Consider the following 17500-nt stretch of genomic DNA (forward strand, 5'->3'; position numbering starts at 1 on the left):
AAGAGACAAAGACAGAAAACAGAAGAAGACAGGTGAAATGAAAAAAAAATTAAAAACGAAAACCAGCCAACTGAAAGTGACAATGCGAACAATGAATAGTCCGTTGTCAGCCTGATTATGCACACACACACACACAAAAAAAAAAAAAAATCATCGTTTGTCTCTGTCTGTCTGTCAGTCTGTCTGTCTCTCCATATCTGTCCTTTCTTTGCCCCCCACCCCCGCCCCCTCCCCCCAATCTATCTCTCATTTAAAAGTGTCCTAAAATAAATCATATATACAATCCATATTCACAAGCAATCACACGTGTAAGGAAAGAATCGCGTGCACGTGTGATGGCGTCTGAATTTTTCTCTTTCTCTCTGTCTCTCTCTGTCTTTCCCCCGCCCCCTCTCTCTCTCTCTCGCTCTCTTTATCTCCCTCTCTCTCTTTTTCATTCTTCTCTCTCTGTGTGTCTCTCTGTCTCTCTCTCTCCTCTCTCCCTCTGTCTCTCTCTCTCCCTCTCTCTCTACCATCCTCTCTCCTTTTCATTCTTCTCCCTCTCTCTCTACCATACCTCTCTCTTTTTCATTCTTCTCTCTCTCTCGCTTTCTATCTCTCCCCCTCTCTCACTCCATCCCTCTCTCTCTCTCTTTCTCCTCTTCAGGCAGAAGCCCCGCGCGACTAAATGCTGGAAATTTCCTGGACCCATTTGCAAGTATCATGCACCTCGTGTGCGTGTGTGGCCTGTGTTTGACGTGTGTGTGTGTGTGTGACCATTACGCTCCGGATTTTATCTGTCTGCTGAGGGGGTGGTGGACCCAGGAGTCTGTGAGATAGCAATACTGATGCATATGCGAGATGAATCTGGGTGTGAATGTGTGTGTGTGTGTGTGTGTGTGGGGGGGGGTGGGGGGGGGGGGGGTGAGGGGGGGGGGGGGGGGAGGGGACGGGGTGGAGGAGGTAGGTGGTATGGGGTATGGGATTGTGGGAGGGTGAATGTCTGTGTGCAGGGAGAGGACCCGGGGTGGCGAGGGAGTAGGGAGTTGAGGGGGTGGGGGTGGGGGGTTGAGGGTGTATGTGTGCGCATGTGTCTGTAGTGTCTGTGCATGCAGGTACGTTTGGGTAATGAACGTGTGTGTGTGTGTGCGTGTATGTGTGTGTGTGGTGTGTGTGTGTGTGTGTGTGTGTGTGTGTGTGTGTGTGTGTGTGTGTGTGTGTGTGTGTGTGTGTGTGTGTGTGTTATGTGTGTGTGTGTGTGTGTGGGTGTGTGTGTGTGTGCACAAGTTCGCTGAACGAATTCTTATTTTCATCTGAATCATTTGCCTTCTTGTGCGTGTGTGTGTGTGTGGGGGGGGGGGGGGGGGGGGGGGGGGGAGTGGGGGTGCGGAGGGTGGGGGTGGAGGGGGAACAGATGTGGCGTGCGTTTGGCATGTTGGGCTGAACTAGCCCAGCCTTTGATCTGTCTCTGTCTCTGTCTCTCTCTCTCTCTCTCTTGATTGCTTTTGTTATAGCATCATATGAGGAGTGGAGTGATGGTCTAGAGGTAACGCGTCCGCTTTGGAAGAGAGCGTGCTGGTTCGAATCACGGCTCAGCCACCGACACTTTCTCCCCCTCCACTAGACCTTGAGTGGTGGTCTGGATGCTAGTCATCCGGATGAGACGATAAACCGAGGTCCCGTGTGCAGCCTGCACTTAGCGCACATAAAAGAACCCACGGCAACGAAAGGGTTGTTTCTGGCAATATTTTCATCTTTTCTTCTTTACTCCCTCCTCTCTCGCCCCCTCCCCTCCCCCCCCCCTTTTCCTCTCTTCGGATATGAATTTTCTCTATTTATTCTTGTGCGTTTCTTGTTCTTTCTTTTTCTTTTTTTTTTATTCATTTAATTTTGTACCCCAGGGCTGGGTGGAAAAAAGCATTCTTGCCATTGTGCTTATGTCAATACCCTGGAAAAATAAAATTTCGTTCATTCGCTCTCTCTCTCTCTCTTTCTCTCTCTCTCTCGTTCGTTCTCTCTATCTCTCCCTCTCTCTCTCCCCTCTCTCTCTCCGCCCTCTCTCCCCTGTCTCTCTCTCTGCCCCCACTCTCTCTCTCCCCCTCTCTCTCTCGTTCGTTCTCTCTCTCCCCCCTCTCTCTATATCTCTCACTTTCTCTCTCCCCTCTCTCTCTCAGGCATGTACCATCTAAGATCAAACCTTGATCAAACGTTCTCTTGATACGATATAGCCTCCTCTTTTTCTCTCTATATATGTCTATTTCTGTCTGCCCATCCATCTATCTGTCTCTCCGTCACTCTCTCTCTCTCTCTCTCTCTCTGTGTCTCTCTCTGTCTCTGTCTGTCTTTCTGTCTGTCTCTCTTCTGTATGTATGTGTTTTTTTTGTTGTACTTTATTTCTGATCTGGGGAACCATGTTTCTCAAATGTATTCATCTTACAACTGTCGAGGACTGTTGGCCTAAGTCATTGAAGGCATTCGGGTTTGAGTTCAGAGTTCTCTGTCTCTGACTGTCTGTCTGTCTGTCCGTCTATCTTTTTCTCTCTTCCTCCCTCTCTCTCCCTCCCTCTCTCTCCCTTTGTTTTCATCATCCAACAAAGGGATGATATGGAATTCATTACTATATTTTAGTTTTATATGAAGCCTTTGAAAAAAGACGCGCAGCTGCTGTTGGGTTAGTCAGTAATTATACTGTTTGATGAGAAATGTTTTCTTTGTATAATGATTATAACTTACTTGTTCAGGTCCCTTCACAATGGACCGATGGTCCTCTTGGAGAATAAACATCGTTTAATTTCATTTCTCTCATGTCCATCTTTGTCGACCCCCCCCCCCCCCCGCCCCCACCTCCAGTCATCTCTAATTTTTTTTTCTATTTCTCTCTCTGTCCCCAACATCTCTTCTCCCAACCTTACCCCCCCCCCCCCAACCCACGGCTCCGCCCCCCACCCCCCACCCCCCCGCCCCGCAATCGCAATCACCTTCGATCCTCCCCCACCCCCCGCCGTCCATCCACCCTTCCTCACACCCTCTACCCCTCCCCTCCCCTTCCACCCACTCCATCCATCCACCCATGTATACACCCCCCCTTTTCCAACGTCATCACTGCTGCCCATGCACAGAGAGAGAGGGAGAGAGAGAGACAGAGACAGAGAGAGAGAGAGAAAGAGAGAGAGGGAGGGTGGATGGGGGGTTGGGGGTGGGGAAACCGTGACGGATGGACACAAAATGACAGAAATAGATCACCCAATGCGCAGGCCCCGCTAGCTCTAGCGACAGCCCAGCAAAACAACCAACGCCTCGCTCGCGCGCGTGTGAGCATGCGCGAAACCGAAGCCTTTAAAAAACACGGAGGGCGGGCCAAGGTCCAGCAGTAAATTGGTAATGCCAGACCACAGCGATAGAAAGACGGCGGAGGGTCAAAGTTAGAGGAAGAACACGGCCACCTGTCCAGCTGAACCAGCAAAACACATAGGGCACCAAAGAAGAAGAAGAAGAAGAGGAGGCAGAACAGTTCGGCAGTTTCTTAGTTTTTGTTGTTTTTGGTTTTGATCACCACCCAGAGTCTACGTTATGGCGTACGCGTTTCTAATGAGGTATGTGGGGGTAGTTTTTTTGTGTATTTTTTGTTTTTTTGCAGGGGTGGGGTGTGTGTGTGGGGGGAGGGTGGTTTGATGATGAGTGTGGCTGGGTGATATCGATGATGATAAGAATGATGATGATAGATGATCATCATCATGATGGTGGTGGTGATGGTGAAGATGATGATGATTATGGTGACGATAGTGAAGAAGAAGAAGATGATGATGTTGCTGAATGGTGATGGCAAAGTTGATAATGATGAAGTTGACGATGGTGATGATGGTGAAGAAGAAAAAGATGACGATGATGATGGTGATGAAGATGACAATGATGATGGTGGTGGTGGTGGTGGTGGTTATGATGATGATGACGACGACGAAGGTGACAACGATGATGGTGATGATGGTGATAATGATTGTAATGGTAATGATAGTGATGATGATGATAATGACGAAGATTACAATGATGATGATGATGATGGTGGTGGTGATGATGATGATGATGATGATGATGACGACGACGACGACGACGAAGGTGACGATAGTGATAGTAATGATGGCAATAATGATTGTGACGGTGATGATGGTGATGATGATTGTGATGATGATGGTGATGATGAAAATGATAAAAATCGGTTGGGGAGGGGGGTGGGGGGAGGAAGGTGTGAGGGATGACTGTGGTCATCTGATTGATTCAGGAGGGGCAATCTCGCAGAGGCCGCAACTCAATAAGGTGATGGTGATAATGACAGACAATCATCAAGGTGATAGCGACGTGTATAGTGGCACTGTTGCTACTGCTGCTGCTGCTGCTGCTAATGATTATGCTAATTAGCGACGATAATTGTGACCTCAGAGCGACGTACACACAAAATTATTTTCATTTATTGCACCTGTCGTTCAAAACGTAAACCATGTTAGTTTGAATGCAAACACGAAAGTACTAAAGCCAAACAGTTGCTAATAATAATCCATACGATAACGATATCAGCAGTATAGTTTCAGTTTCAGTTTCACTTTCTCAAGGAGGCGTCACAGTGTTCGGACAAATCCATATACCCTACACCACATCTGCCAGGCAGATGCCCGAAAGCATGCAGCATAAGCCAACACGCTTGTCAGGCCTTGAGTGCATGCTTATGTATTTGTGTACCTTTCCTTTTACATAATTTTGCCAGATGACAACACTTTTTGTTGCCATGGGTTCTTTTCCAGCGCGCCAAGTGCGTGCTGCACACGGGACCTCGGTTTATCGTCTCATCCGAAAGAATAGACTCTTCAGTTTGATTTTCCAGTCAAACGTGGGAGAAAGGACGAGAGCGGGATTCGAACCCACACCCTCACGGACTCTCTATATTGGCAGCTGAGCCGTCTTAACCATTCTAATAATTCTGCAACCTTCCTGCTTATTAAAATAAAAAGCAATAATGATGATAGTGTGAAGAAATACATCATAACATTTATCATTGTGAAATATTATTTGTTTTATCACATTTGAAAATTTGTCCTTTAGTTCAATAGTTATCTCTACGTCTACGTACTAATTTTTGCTCGCTTTCATAACTAACGTTTTTTGCACGAACACGAAACTCAGGCCAAATAAGCCTCCGGCACTATCCCCCGACCATGGAAACAGTCGGCGGCGCGTTCAGCATTGCAGCGTCCCCCAACGACGACCAAACCAAGGTTTCAGGACCAGTGACAGTAACAGGGACTGCACTGGAAATAGCTCATCATTGCATGCTTCCTTTCGCCAATCGTCATCGTGTGTGTGTGTGTGTGTATGTGTGTCTTTTTGTGTGTGTGTGTGTGTGTGTGTATACATACATACATATAAACACATTATATAGATATACACATAATTTATATATATATATATATATATATATATATGTGTGTGTGTGTGTGTGTGTGTGTGTGTGTGTGTGTGTGTGTGTGTATGTGTGTCTTTTTGTGTGTGTGTTCTTGTTTCTGTGCGTTTCCGCGCCTGCGCATGTAATCAGCTTATTCTTATATTCTATATATGTCACACCCAGTTCCATCTCTGGTTTCACCCCAAAATACTGCCAATCTTCTGACGAAGGGAAGCCCCACTTTTGTATCCTCTCTATCCCCCCCCCCCACCCCCCGACACCCACCCCCACACCCCCACTGCACTCCTACACTTTCCAACTCTCGCCTCCCCCCCCCCCCGGCCCCCCATTCCTCCCCCTCCCTCCCACCCATCCTCCTTTAAACTCCTTCTGCCACTCAGTTTCAGTTTCAGTTTCGGATTCTCAAGGAGGCGTCACTGCGTTCGGACAAATCCATACACGCTACACCACATCTGCTAGGCAGATGTCTGATCAGCATCATAACCCAACGCGCTTAGTCAGGCCTTGAGGAAAAATACTAAGGAAATGAAGTAAAATAAGATACAGAAGTCAATAGATAGGAAAGTAATTGAATAAGTGAACTGCACGCCTATATAATGGGTGTACTATAGTGTTTTGCCAGAGAATGACACTCTCGTTGCCATGGTTTTTTTGTTTTTTGTCTTTTTTGAAGTGCGTCATATGCATGCTGCAAACGTGACCTCGGTTTATCATTTCATCCGAATGACTAGACGCTCAGTTTGATTTTTTTTTTCCCCCTGTCAAGAAAGAAAGAGCGAAAGCGGGATTCGAACCCAGACCCTCACAGACGCTTTGTATTGGCAGGTGAGCGTCTTGACCATTCTGCCACCTTCCTACCGCTCAGAGTGGTGCATGTCCTACTACCAAGTCTGTGGTTGTGCCACACCGCCTGCCCTCAAGGGTCTCTTGACAGTGTGACTCTGTTCCGTTTCGCCAATCCGCTCAGTTCCGTTTCACCTACTCAGTCTCTCTCTCTCTCTCTCTCTCTCTCTCTCTCCTCTCTTTCTCCGTCTATCTCTCTCCCTTCTTTCTCTCTCTGTCTCTGTCTCTCTGTCTGTCTGTCTGTCTGTGTGTCTCTCTCACCGAAGTGTTAAAAGTTTATAAACTAAAAAAAAACCAAAAACCAAAAACCAAAAAAACAAAAAAACAAAACTAGTGTGTTAATACAGTATGCTATATGTCAAATTCTTATTTTCACAATTTTGATTATGATGATGGTGATGATGATGATGCTAATGATGATTCTGATTATTATTATCTATTATTATTATTATCATTCTTTCTTTGCCGAAACAATTGGCTTATCTGGAACCGATTGTTAGTGGCTGTATCAACTCAACCTCTGTTGATATGGGTCAACTATCTACTCAACAAAACTTTTGTATTCGTATTCCTCGCTCTCTCTCCCTCTCTCTCTCTCTCTCTGTCTCAATCAATCAAACATGAACATAAGCAGTCACGCACACTAATGTTTGTGCACAGATATAACAATAGCAATTCTCTACGGATCTACGAAGTGATTTTCCGAGTGAATACGATACTGTTCATTATAGGAAGGAGCTTTGTCAGTGTCCAAAGCAAAGATAGGCGGACACATTTTGCTTTTAAAATCATCCATAGAAACACACACAAGAAGAAGAAGAAGAAGAAGTAGGGGGAGGGAAAGCTGGGGGTGGGGGGGGGGCGGGGGCGGGGCGGGGGAGGGGGGTTAGACACACGCGCACATGCACTCACACAGAGAGAGAGCAACAGTGTTTAGGCGAAGTGGGAACAAGCGAATCGAGATAATCACTTCAGTAGCGATAGGCGAATCGGGAATAGGTGAAACGGAATCGGGACGACACCCCCCCACCCCCCCACTCCCCCCAGAATCCACCCCCTCTCCCTCTCACTCATCCTCCCGCTTATCAGACGTTCCGGGAATGTGATGCGGACAGACGGTGACAACAATTCATTGGCCACCCACCTGAACAAGGCCCCTTGTGGCTGGATTGAAACTGGTTCGCTCTGAGAGAGCTCTTTGTTAGCAGGGGGGATGGGGTGAGAAGACCAGAGGCGTCAGATGTTTGTGACAAGGCGAGAGAGCTGTTTGGCGATTGTGTGGACCGATTGTTCAATGATTACAGTGTCATTGACTGAGCACGACTCACAATAGAAACTGTGGGATTGGGAAGGGAGTTAGGGGAGTGGTGGTTGAAGTGAGATGAGGGGGCATGGGGGATGGGTGTTGGGGTGAGGGGATGGGGGGAACAGCCGGAAATCTTCGTATTGACACGAGCACACAGGTCAGGAGGTTTGTCTCGACATGAATCAATTATGAAGACAGTCTTGGCTTGACTCGCCCCCTATCCCTTAACCCCCTTACACTCGGAAGCTTGTACAGGCATAGAGGGGAGATATCTATCTATCTATCTTTCTTTCTATCTTTCTATGTGTGTGCATATATGTGTGTGTGTGTGAATGTAAGTGTGTGTGGAGAGTGGTTCGAGAGAGAGACAGAGAGAGGTATACACATACCATGAACATATTGTTTTTATCGCCACTGACAATGCAATCCTTTTAGTACAGTGGGGACACTGTACATATTAACAGGCAGAAATAATGACGAGAAAAAAAATCCAAAAACCTCGTTACAATACATACATACATACATATATATATACATATATATATATATATATATATATATATAATATATATATAACGAGGAATAGAAACAGCAATTCTTAGCTGTGAACAAATAACACTTTTGTTTTTCTTCATGAAAACAGTTTGGTTGTGAACAATGAAACAGTAACTTAAATTGCTTTCTCCGACGCTCCAAAGCAATGGCCATACATCTGACCAGTGATGTTATCAGATTAATAGAAAAAAAAGCACACTACTTTTATTTCCATTTTCTATTGAATTTCTTTGTTGACACTCAGACAGAGAGAGAGAGAGGTAGAGGGAGGGACAGAGTAACAGAGAAGTCAGCTCAGGAACGCAGACAGAAATAGAGCAACGGAGAGACAAAGACAAAGAGACAGAGACAGAGGCATTGAGAGACAGGAGGAGAGGGATTATTTTACAAATGCTTGATAGTTTCGAAACTTTTGAATTCCAACAAAAGATTCAAGAAGATTATATTTCTTTTCTGTGATTTAAAAAAAAAATGTTTTCTTCTTCTTCCCCCTAAACCGCTTCCTTCCTCTATTCCGGTCTTGTTCGTGTTGCTTCTTCTTCTTCGTCGTCTTCTTCTTCTTCACTTTTTTTTTCTTTTTCTTCTCCTCCTCCCTTCTCCTTGTTCTTCCTGTTCTTGTTTCTTCTTCTCCTCCTCCTCATTAGACCCTCTTCTTGTGTTGTTGTTGCTCTTCTTGTTCTTGTTCTTCGTCTTCTTCTTCGTCTTGTTCTTCTTCTTCTACTACTACTTTTTCTTCTTCTTCTTCTGCTTCTTCTTCTTCGTCTTCTTCTTTATCATCATCTTCTTCATCTTATTCTTCTACGTCTTCATCATCATCATCTTTTTCTTCTTCTTCTTCTTCTATGTCTTTTTCTTTTTCGTCATTTTCGCCCCCCCCCCCCTCTCGCACACCCCGCCCCACCTTTCCCGCTTTTTTCTTTCTTTCTTTTCCTCTTTCTCATTCTTGCACTCTGACGGGGAAACGAACAAATTATATGATACCCTACCACCTCCTCCTCCTCTTCTTCTTCGTTCCCTTTTATGTATATATATATATATATATATATATATATATATATATATATAAAGTTATATTGTTTTGTTATTTTCGTTTTCTTAACCGTACCTCCATCTCCTCCTCATGCTCTACTTGTTCTTTCCTCTGCTGCTTCTACCGTGTCTTCTATTTCTGGGCAGACATGAGATATCTTCAAAGGTTGAACAGCGTGGGCAGTCCATTCAACGGAAAGCCGGCATGCACACACGTCTAATTCTGGACACTTTGGAAGCTTTACAAATGTCTGTTTCGCGTGATACGATTAAACTCGTGCGAATTTCGATTTAAGTAAATGTTGGGGTGTTTTTTTTTATTATTATTTTTTTTTGCTGAATAACAAATGCACTCTCTCTTATTTCCCTCTCTCTCTCTCTCTCTCTCTCTCTCTCTCTCTCTCACACACACACACACACACACACACATTCACACGTGCGTGCGCGCATGCACGCACACATACACGTACATTCATTCATACACCCCCCCCTCCACCCCCCCCTCCCCCTTCCACACACACACACACACACACACACACACACACACGTCTTCGACGTGTGAAGAAAAGAAGTTTTTTGATAACTATTTAAAAAAAGGAAAAGAAAAAAAGAAATTTATAAAGCAATGGAAAATTCATCGATGGACTGTGTGGCATTTTAAGCTGGAGCGTGTTGAGATCCTGGGTCCTTGGTTCGAAAAGTATCATGCACAAGCCAAGCTTTTATTTACTAATTTATTTATTATTTTTTAAAATTTTATATTATTCTCTTTCATCTATTCATTTATTTATTTGATGATGATGATGATATGGATACTTCTATAGCATCTATCCTCGGTCTGAGACCAAGTTCTACGCGCTTTACAAGCACGGAATCATTCACACAACATGCTGCCTACCTGGGTAGAGCCGACTGACAGCTGCCACTAGTGGCTCACCATTCGTGTTTTTTTTTTCCCGTGTGTTATCCAATGAGGTTTCAATCACGCACACATGTACTCATACAGACATGTAACATTTTACGTGTGGGACCAATTTGTTTATCTAACGCGTCTTGTAGGCAGCCATACTCCTTTATTTATTTATTCGGTTATTCATTTATGTATTTATCCTTTTTATTCATCTGTCTATTTATTCAACGCATTCTCTTTCTACTAGATCTTGAGTTGTCATCATGTAGTGAGTAATCCTTTGAATGAGACGGTAACCGAGACCTTGCGTGTAGTCTTGCATTCAGCACGTAAAAGATCCCACTGCAGCGAGATGTTGCACTCCTTCCCGACCTTTTTGTCAGGCATCTGCGGCAGTTGTGGTGCAACGTATTCAGAAACTGAAACTGAAACTGAAGTTGTGACTTTCGACTGACGTGGCTGGTGTTTGCAGAATCTGAAATCCAGTCACCTTCCTCCACATTTGTTCGTAAACGGTTCGTCGGCAAAGCGCTATGGGGAAAAGGTTGGGGATGAGGATATAGACAGACGCACACACACACACACACACACACACACACACACACACACAACAAAACAAAAACACGGTCGCAAACACTGTTGGGTGGAGCTCAGCCTCCGCCATGGCATAGAAAAAAAGAGAGAAAAAGTTGAAAGAACAATCAACAGTATTGGGCGGTGTCGTAGTAATCTTTGTGGAGGTTTTTAACTGGAAGATGGTTGCACTTTTGCAAGGACAATGGGGGATCCGCAGTACAGAAACAGACAGCGAGCTCAATGCGACCGAAAGCGTTTCTTGTCTGGCTGCGGGTTGAAGGTGGACACACACCCCTTCCCCAGACAAACCACTCCCAGTGCAGTATGAAAATCCCTTTGTCGTGTGGACGCCAACTTGAATGAATGAAACTGACTGATTGGTTGGTTACCTTTTACACACTCGGGGATTGTGAACGAAAGTGTGGTTAAGAGAGAGAGAGGGGGGTGATTTATTCATCACAGGCCATGGCCTCTAATGAATGGCTATGTGAACAGTTCAAAGATTAGAGAGAGAGAGAGAGAGAGAGAGACGGATGATATATTCATTACAGGTCATGGCCTCTAGTGAATGGTTTGTCATCAGTTCAGAGATTTGAGAGAGAGAGAGAGAGACAGAGACAGAGACAATGACAAATGTTTTATTGAGGGTAGAATGGATAAGCTGGAAGCTTCTTTACACCATGCCCTCACACACGCATGCACACACACACACAATATAATAAATGAAATAAGCGTGAATAGATAAATGACATAGAACAAACCAAATAGATAATAATAGATACATAAAATGATGAATCAAAGACTACAGTTATGGAAACATCATGAAAATCATACAAAACATTGCATGACAAATGTTTTATTGAGGGTAGAATGGATAAGCTGGAAGGAGAGAGAGAGAGAGAGAGAGAGAGAGAAGACACGATAAGACAAGGCAAGACAAAATTCTCTATTCTCGAGGATAATAGATAAGCAGTGATGTGCTTTGTTTACATCCAGACCCCGCCCTGAAGAGAGTCTACACTACACAATATAAGAAAGAGAGAGAGAGAGAGAGAGAGAGAGAGAGAGAGAGAGAGAGAGAGAGAGAAGACACGATAAGACAAGGCAAGACAAAATTCTCTATTCTCGAGGATAATAGATAAGCAGTGATGTGCTTTGTTTACATCCAGACCCCGCCCTGAAGAGAGTCTACACTACACAATATAAGAATGAGAGAGAGAGAGAGAGAGAGAGAGAGAGAGAGAGAGAGGTATAGCGGGGGAGGGAGAGAAAGAGACGAACGCAAGCCGTATCAATCCTGTTGGAAAATCAGTGACATCAGTCCCCCCCCCCCCACGCCCCCACCACCACAAATCCCTGTGTCCACAAAAGGCCCTGACTTCACTTTCTGTTTCCAGTTTTTACACAAACAGATCATAGCACAGTTCCGGTGCCATCTCTCCCCATTACCCCCTCTGAAAAGCGTAACATGGCATCTGTAATAATATTCATTTATTGTTGTTGAATTTCGTAGAGCCTGTAAGCTACTAATTTTTATTAAGAGTTAAATTCGTTGTATCATCTTATATGTTAGTTACTCTTATTCTAATTTTGTTTGATCAGTTTCAAATGCGAGAAGAAACACTAAACACATACAAAAGTTTATTTGTTCTAAAAGTAGTATTCCTTGGAATACGTTCGGTGTACTCAGATCATAAGGGCATAAATATGAAGCACAATTACTACTTTAAAGCACTGTATGTTGTATAAATAGTTTTGCTGAAGAAAAGTAAACAATACAGTTCCAACAAGAAATCATAGCATCGTCTTTTTTTTTTTTTAACACAGTAAGGTGACAGCCTTTGTTGACGCGTTTTACTCGTCAGCAGCAATCAACGTTTTAAAACATCCCAGGAAGTTTTTGTCCGGGGGAAGAATGAAGATGGGAGGTTCGGGGGTGGGTGGGTGAGTTATTTCTCTATGGTCAGCACTGTATCAGGTACAATGCTCGACGGATCAACAAGCTGCTGGAGTAGAATGGGGAATAAAAAAAAACACACCAAAAAACCCCACCCAAAACAACTACCCTTTGATGCGGGTTTATAACCCGTACTGGGTGCAATATATGAGCACGACGTGGGATTCAAATACAAAAGCAGGTGGCGAGGTCCAATAGCCATGAATTGTTCTGGATGGGTGGTTTTCTTTTGTATGTGGACATAAACACCCCACCCCCACCCCGCCCCTCCCCGTCGCCCCACGCCCTCCCTCCCCTCCCACACCCCCACACGTTTTATTTTCCAAAGAGAACATTACTACAGTGACTAAAGCTGACTGATTGTTTCATGCTTTGTGATGCGTTTCCACTGACTGGTTGATAGCTTTGTGGTGCGTTTGCACTACCAACAAAATTTAGTGAACAAAGGCCAGTGGAAGGAAATTGGATGGGGAGGCGAGGAGGGAATGAATAAATGACTGAAAGAACGAATGAATGAACCGTTTCCAATGGTGGAGATATTAAGCCGATTGGCTGACTTACATATCTGCCGTTGTTTTAAGAGACACACAGTCGTGTACACATATGAATATAGGTATACTCAATAGTAAGAAATCGAAAAGTGAGCAAATAGGGAGACAGGTAATAGGGACATGGATAGGTGGGCACATTATGTTTGAGGGAGAGAGAGAGAGGGAGATAGAGAGAGGGGTGGGGTGGGGGGACAGAGACAGAGAGACAGAGAGAAAGACAGAGACAGGTGCAGAAAATGAGATGGACTGAACGGAGTACCGATAAGGGATATCATGTCCACTAATGGAATGAAGAAAATCCCAGCAAGTCTCACAGGAATAGATTCCGGTAATCATTCGATCTTGGGGGTGAACAATTACTGGCGGGGGAAATGTCGGACTCGTCAGAAAATAACTGGTTCACACCAGTGGGAATCTTAGGCACGAATCTTCGATTGTGCGGACTGGAGTAATGAAACATGGAGACAGAGAGAGAGATAGACAGACAGACAGACAGAATGAATGAATGAAAGAATCAATCAATGAATTTTATATCTGAGGCAGGGGAGATTAAATAAGTATACAGTGCTTTTTTCTTGCCCATCCAGCCCTCGAATGGGAAAACTGAAAAGAAAAAGAGATGAAAAAAGAAAAGGAAAAAAGTGATTGAATAAATTGACAAATGAAAGCAATAAAAAAGGGAAAAAGGCCATGATAATCATCAAATCATGTGTTAATATACTGTTTAGAATAGTGTATAAAAGGGAGACAGAGAGACAGACAGACAGACAGAGACAGACACAGATAGACACAGAGAAAGACAAAGACAGGGACAGAGAAGGACAGAGAGAGGTATGAGGTGAGATACAGAGAGAGAAAGAGATAAGGAGAAATAGGGAGCCAGGGAGAGAGAGGGAGATAGAGGGAGAGAGAGAGGGAGTTAGAGAAAGAGTTATAAGGAGAGCAAAGGAGGGGCATTGAGAGATGGAGAGAGTAATGAGAGACTGTTACACTGGACAGATACACACACACACACACACACACACACACACACACACACACACACACACACACAGAGAAAATGAATGAATGACCAAGTGAGTGAGACAAACAACACATAAGCCTTGACATATATATATATATATATATATATATATATATATATATATATATATATATATGACCTTTTTGTGGGTGTGACTCTCTCTCTCTCTCTCTTTCTGTGTGTGTGTGTGTGTGTGTGTGTGTGGTATCACTCAGACATGGACGCATTGAACCTATGAAAAAAATGATGCTCCCATGAAAATACTTCCAGACCACAAGGGCCCTTTGCAAACAAACAGAAAAAGTGTTTATCCCCCCCATCCATAGAGGTGAGGGATTTACCTGTCAGAGGTGCTGACGTCTCTCCTGTCTCTGGGGACAGGGGTGATGGAACGAGCTTCCAATGATGTGTGTCGCTTACACTGTTCGTTTGCCCCCTGGCCCTTTGGTGTGAGTGTTGGATTCACTGATTGCTTGTTGGGGTTACTGCGTGTTTCTGTGTCTCTTTGTGTCTGTTGGTCTCTGGCCTTTTTGGAGCTTTGTTCTTGATTGAGAGATTGTGTGCGGGGGATGGGATGGTGTGTGTGTGGTGAGGGGGCATATTTGGTCGTGTGTGTGTGTGTGTGTGACACCGTCAACAGAAAAATACCATTTTGTCATTCTCCCAGAGACAGAGACAAAGGATGGAAACAACATCCAGAGTGAGGACAGGCAGGTGGAGACAAAGAGAAAAAGAGAACCAGAGACAGAAACACACACACACATACACGCACGCACACACACACACACACACACAGGGGAAGAAAGATATGGGAAAGAGAGAGAGATATAGACAGACACAGAGACAGAGCGAAAGTGAGAGACAGAGACAGAGGGGAGATGCACACAGACAGTTCAAACGTGTATACAGTCTCTTGTGGATGTGACACTGCAATAAGAGGAGAGATTCAGAGACACAGAGAGAGAGAGAGAGAGAGAGAGGGCGGGAGAGATATGGGAAAGAGAGAAAGGGGGAGATATAGACAGAGGCAGAGAGAGAGTAGTCTCTTGCAGATGAGACCACACATGGAAAACTGATCGCATAATTGGTATGTAGTGAACCAAGGAAATGGGAACATTGCTCTGGGCTAAAATTACCCATTAGCAAATGAATTGTTTAAAGACGATCCATTTGGTGCTGATGCCCATGAATCCTGGAAACGCTTGCAACCTGAGTGCACCCAGGCAGGCAGCTTGCTTTCTGCCCCCATCCATACAGGTGAGGGATTTACCTGTCAGAGGTGCTGACGTCTCTCCTGTCTCTGGGGACAGGGGTGATGGAACGAGCTTCCAAAGGTGTGTGTCGCTTACACTGTTCGTTTGCCCCCTGGCCCTTTGGTGTGAGTGTTGGATTCACTGATTGCTTGTTGGGGTTACTGCGTGTTTCTGTGTCTCTTTGTGTCTGTCGCTTCCTGGTCTTTTCTTGAGCTTTGTGCTTGATTGAGAGTCTTTGTGGGGGGCGAAATCATTTATATGTATATGTTTGTTGTTGTTGTTGTTGTTTGTATCCGTCTGACTGTCTGTTTGTCTGTCAGTATGTCTCATTCCTGATCTTTGTATGGCAGCATTCCTGGCCTCTCTTAGTATCCGTCTTTCGCTGTTTGTCAGATTCTCTTTTCAATGAATCAGCGACTCTCTGTCTCACTTGTTTGTTTGTTTTTATCTCTGACCGTAATTGCTGTCATTGGAATAAGTGGATTCATATTTCAGACATGCATTTGACAACAAAATGATTCACTGGTTCTTTCGAGTATTCAGGCGCCAAGATTTCTCATTGCTTCGTTTGTTTGTTTGTTTGTTTGTTGTTGTTTTTTTGTTGTTTTTTTACCAGATGTTGTGCAGCATATATAGATGAATCCATATGCTTGCACACCTCATTTGAACTTAAACGGACACTGTTGTATGTGGATAATTCAATGTGTATTGTGCATTGTAATACCCAGGTTGCTGCACTGTTACACCTATATGGAAAATCACTCATTTGCATACAACATCAATGTAGCCATGTATCTATCTCTGTCACTGTCTGTTTCCGTCTGACTCTATCTCTCTCTCTCTCTTTCTCATATACACAGACACTCACTCCCACCCCACCCCACCCCACCCCTCCTGCCTTCCCCCACACAGATATACTGACACACAGCCATACTATCACACACACACATGCAAATATGCATGCACGCATGCGTGCGCGTGCACACACACACACGCACACACGCACACACACACACACACACACACAACGCCATCACCACCACCATCAACAACACCACAACAGCACTGTACTACACAACACAGAACAGTTCAAAGAAGTAAAGCCTCTTGTTTGCAAAAACATCACCCAGATTCGTGCTGCAATTCCCACTAGAAAATCCCCTTGGAATATATATATATATCCCGTGAGAGGGGGAGAGCGGGGGAGTGGGGGGGGGAGAGTGAGGGGAGGGGAAATATGGGGGAGCAGGGGGTGAGTGGGGGAGGGGGGAGAGAAGGGGGCTGGGGGGCTAGCATACAAACTGATTCTTTTCTCCAATCCCTAGTGCTGAGGGATTTGACTATCGGCGCTCCTAATGTCTGCTTTGTCTCCAGGGAGCAGAGTGATGGAAGGAGTTTGCAATGGTTTGTGTCGCTTCGACATTCGTTAGCTGCACCCTGGTCATTTCGTTTTTTAACTTTGTGCTTGATGCACAGATTGCATGGGGACATGGCTGCTTCTGATTATCGTTTGTGTTTGGCTTTTTGTTGTTCTTATTGTTGTTGTTGTTCTCTGGAATCGGGCGCGCGCGCGCGGGTGTGTTTGTGTGTTTGTGTGTCTGTCTGTGTCTGCGTGTGTCTGTGTATATATGTATATATATATATATATATATATATATACATTATCTATATATCTATCTGTCTCTATATATGCTCATACATGAACATCTATCTATCTATCTATCTATCTATATATATATGTATGTGTGTATATATATATATATATGTATATACATTTATCTATATAGCTATATATATCTCTCTCTCTATATATATACTCATATCTATCTATCTATCTATATGTATATATCTATCTATCTATCAAAATATTTACGTGTGTGTGTGTGTGTGTGTGTGTGTGTGTGTGTGTGTGTGTGTGTGTGAGTCGTCTCTGCTTTCGGACAAATCCATATGCGCTACACCACATATGCTACGCAGATACCTAATAGCAGCATAGCATAACGCGCTAGTTTGTGTGTGTGTGTGTGTGTGTGTGTGTGTGTGTGTGTGTGTGTGTGTGTGTGGT

The 17500-nt window shown here is 44.3% G+C and overlaps 1 protein-coding gene across 2 annotated transcripts in view; it reads left to right on the top strand.

Annotated features, from left to right (window-relative positions):
- The first annotated feature begins 3326 nt into the window (after positions 1 to 3326).
- Positions 3327 to 17500, top strand: part of LOC143297214 (uncharacterized) — a 43811-nt gene continuing 29637 nt past the window's right edge. For both annotated transcript variants that reach the window (XM_076609427.1, XM_076609428.1), the window contains exon 1: positions 3327 to 3572. In XM_076609427.1, coding sequence (XP_076465542.1) covers positions 3550 to 3572 — 23 coding nt within the window. In that variant the 5' untranslated portion in view covers positions 3327 to 3549. The remainder of the gene's footprint in view (positions 3573 to 17500) is intronic.

Source organism: Babylonia areolata, chromosome 22 (genome assembly GCF_041734735.1).
Source record: "Babylonia areolata isolate BAREFJ2019XMU chromosome 22, ASM4173473v1, whole genome shotgun sequence".
Taxonomy (NCBI): domain Eukaryota; kingdom Metazoa; phylum Mollusca; class Gastropoda; order Neogastropoda; family Buccinidae; genus Babylonia; species Babylonia areolata.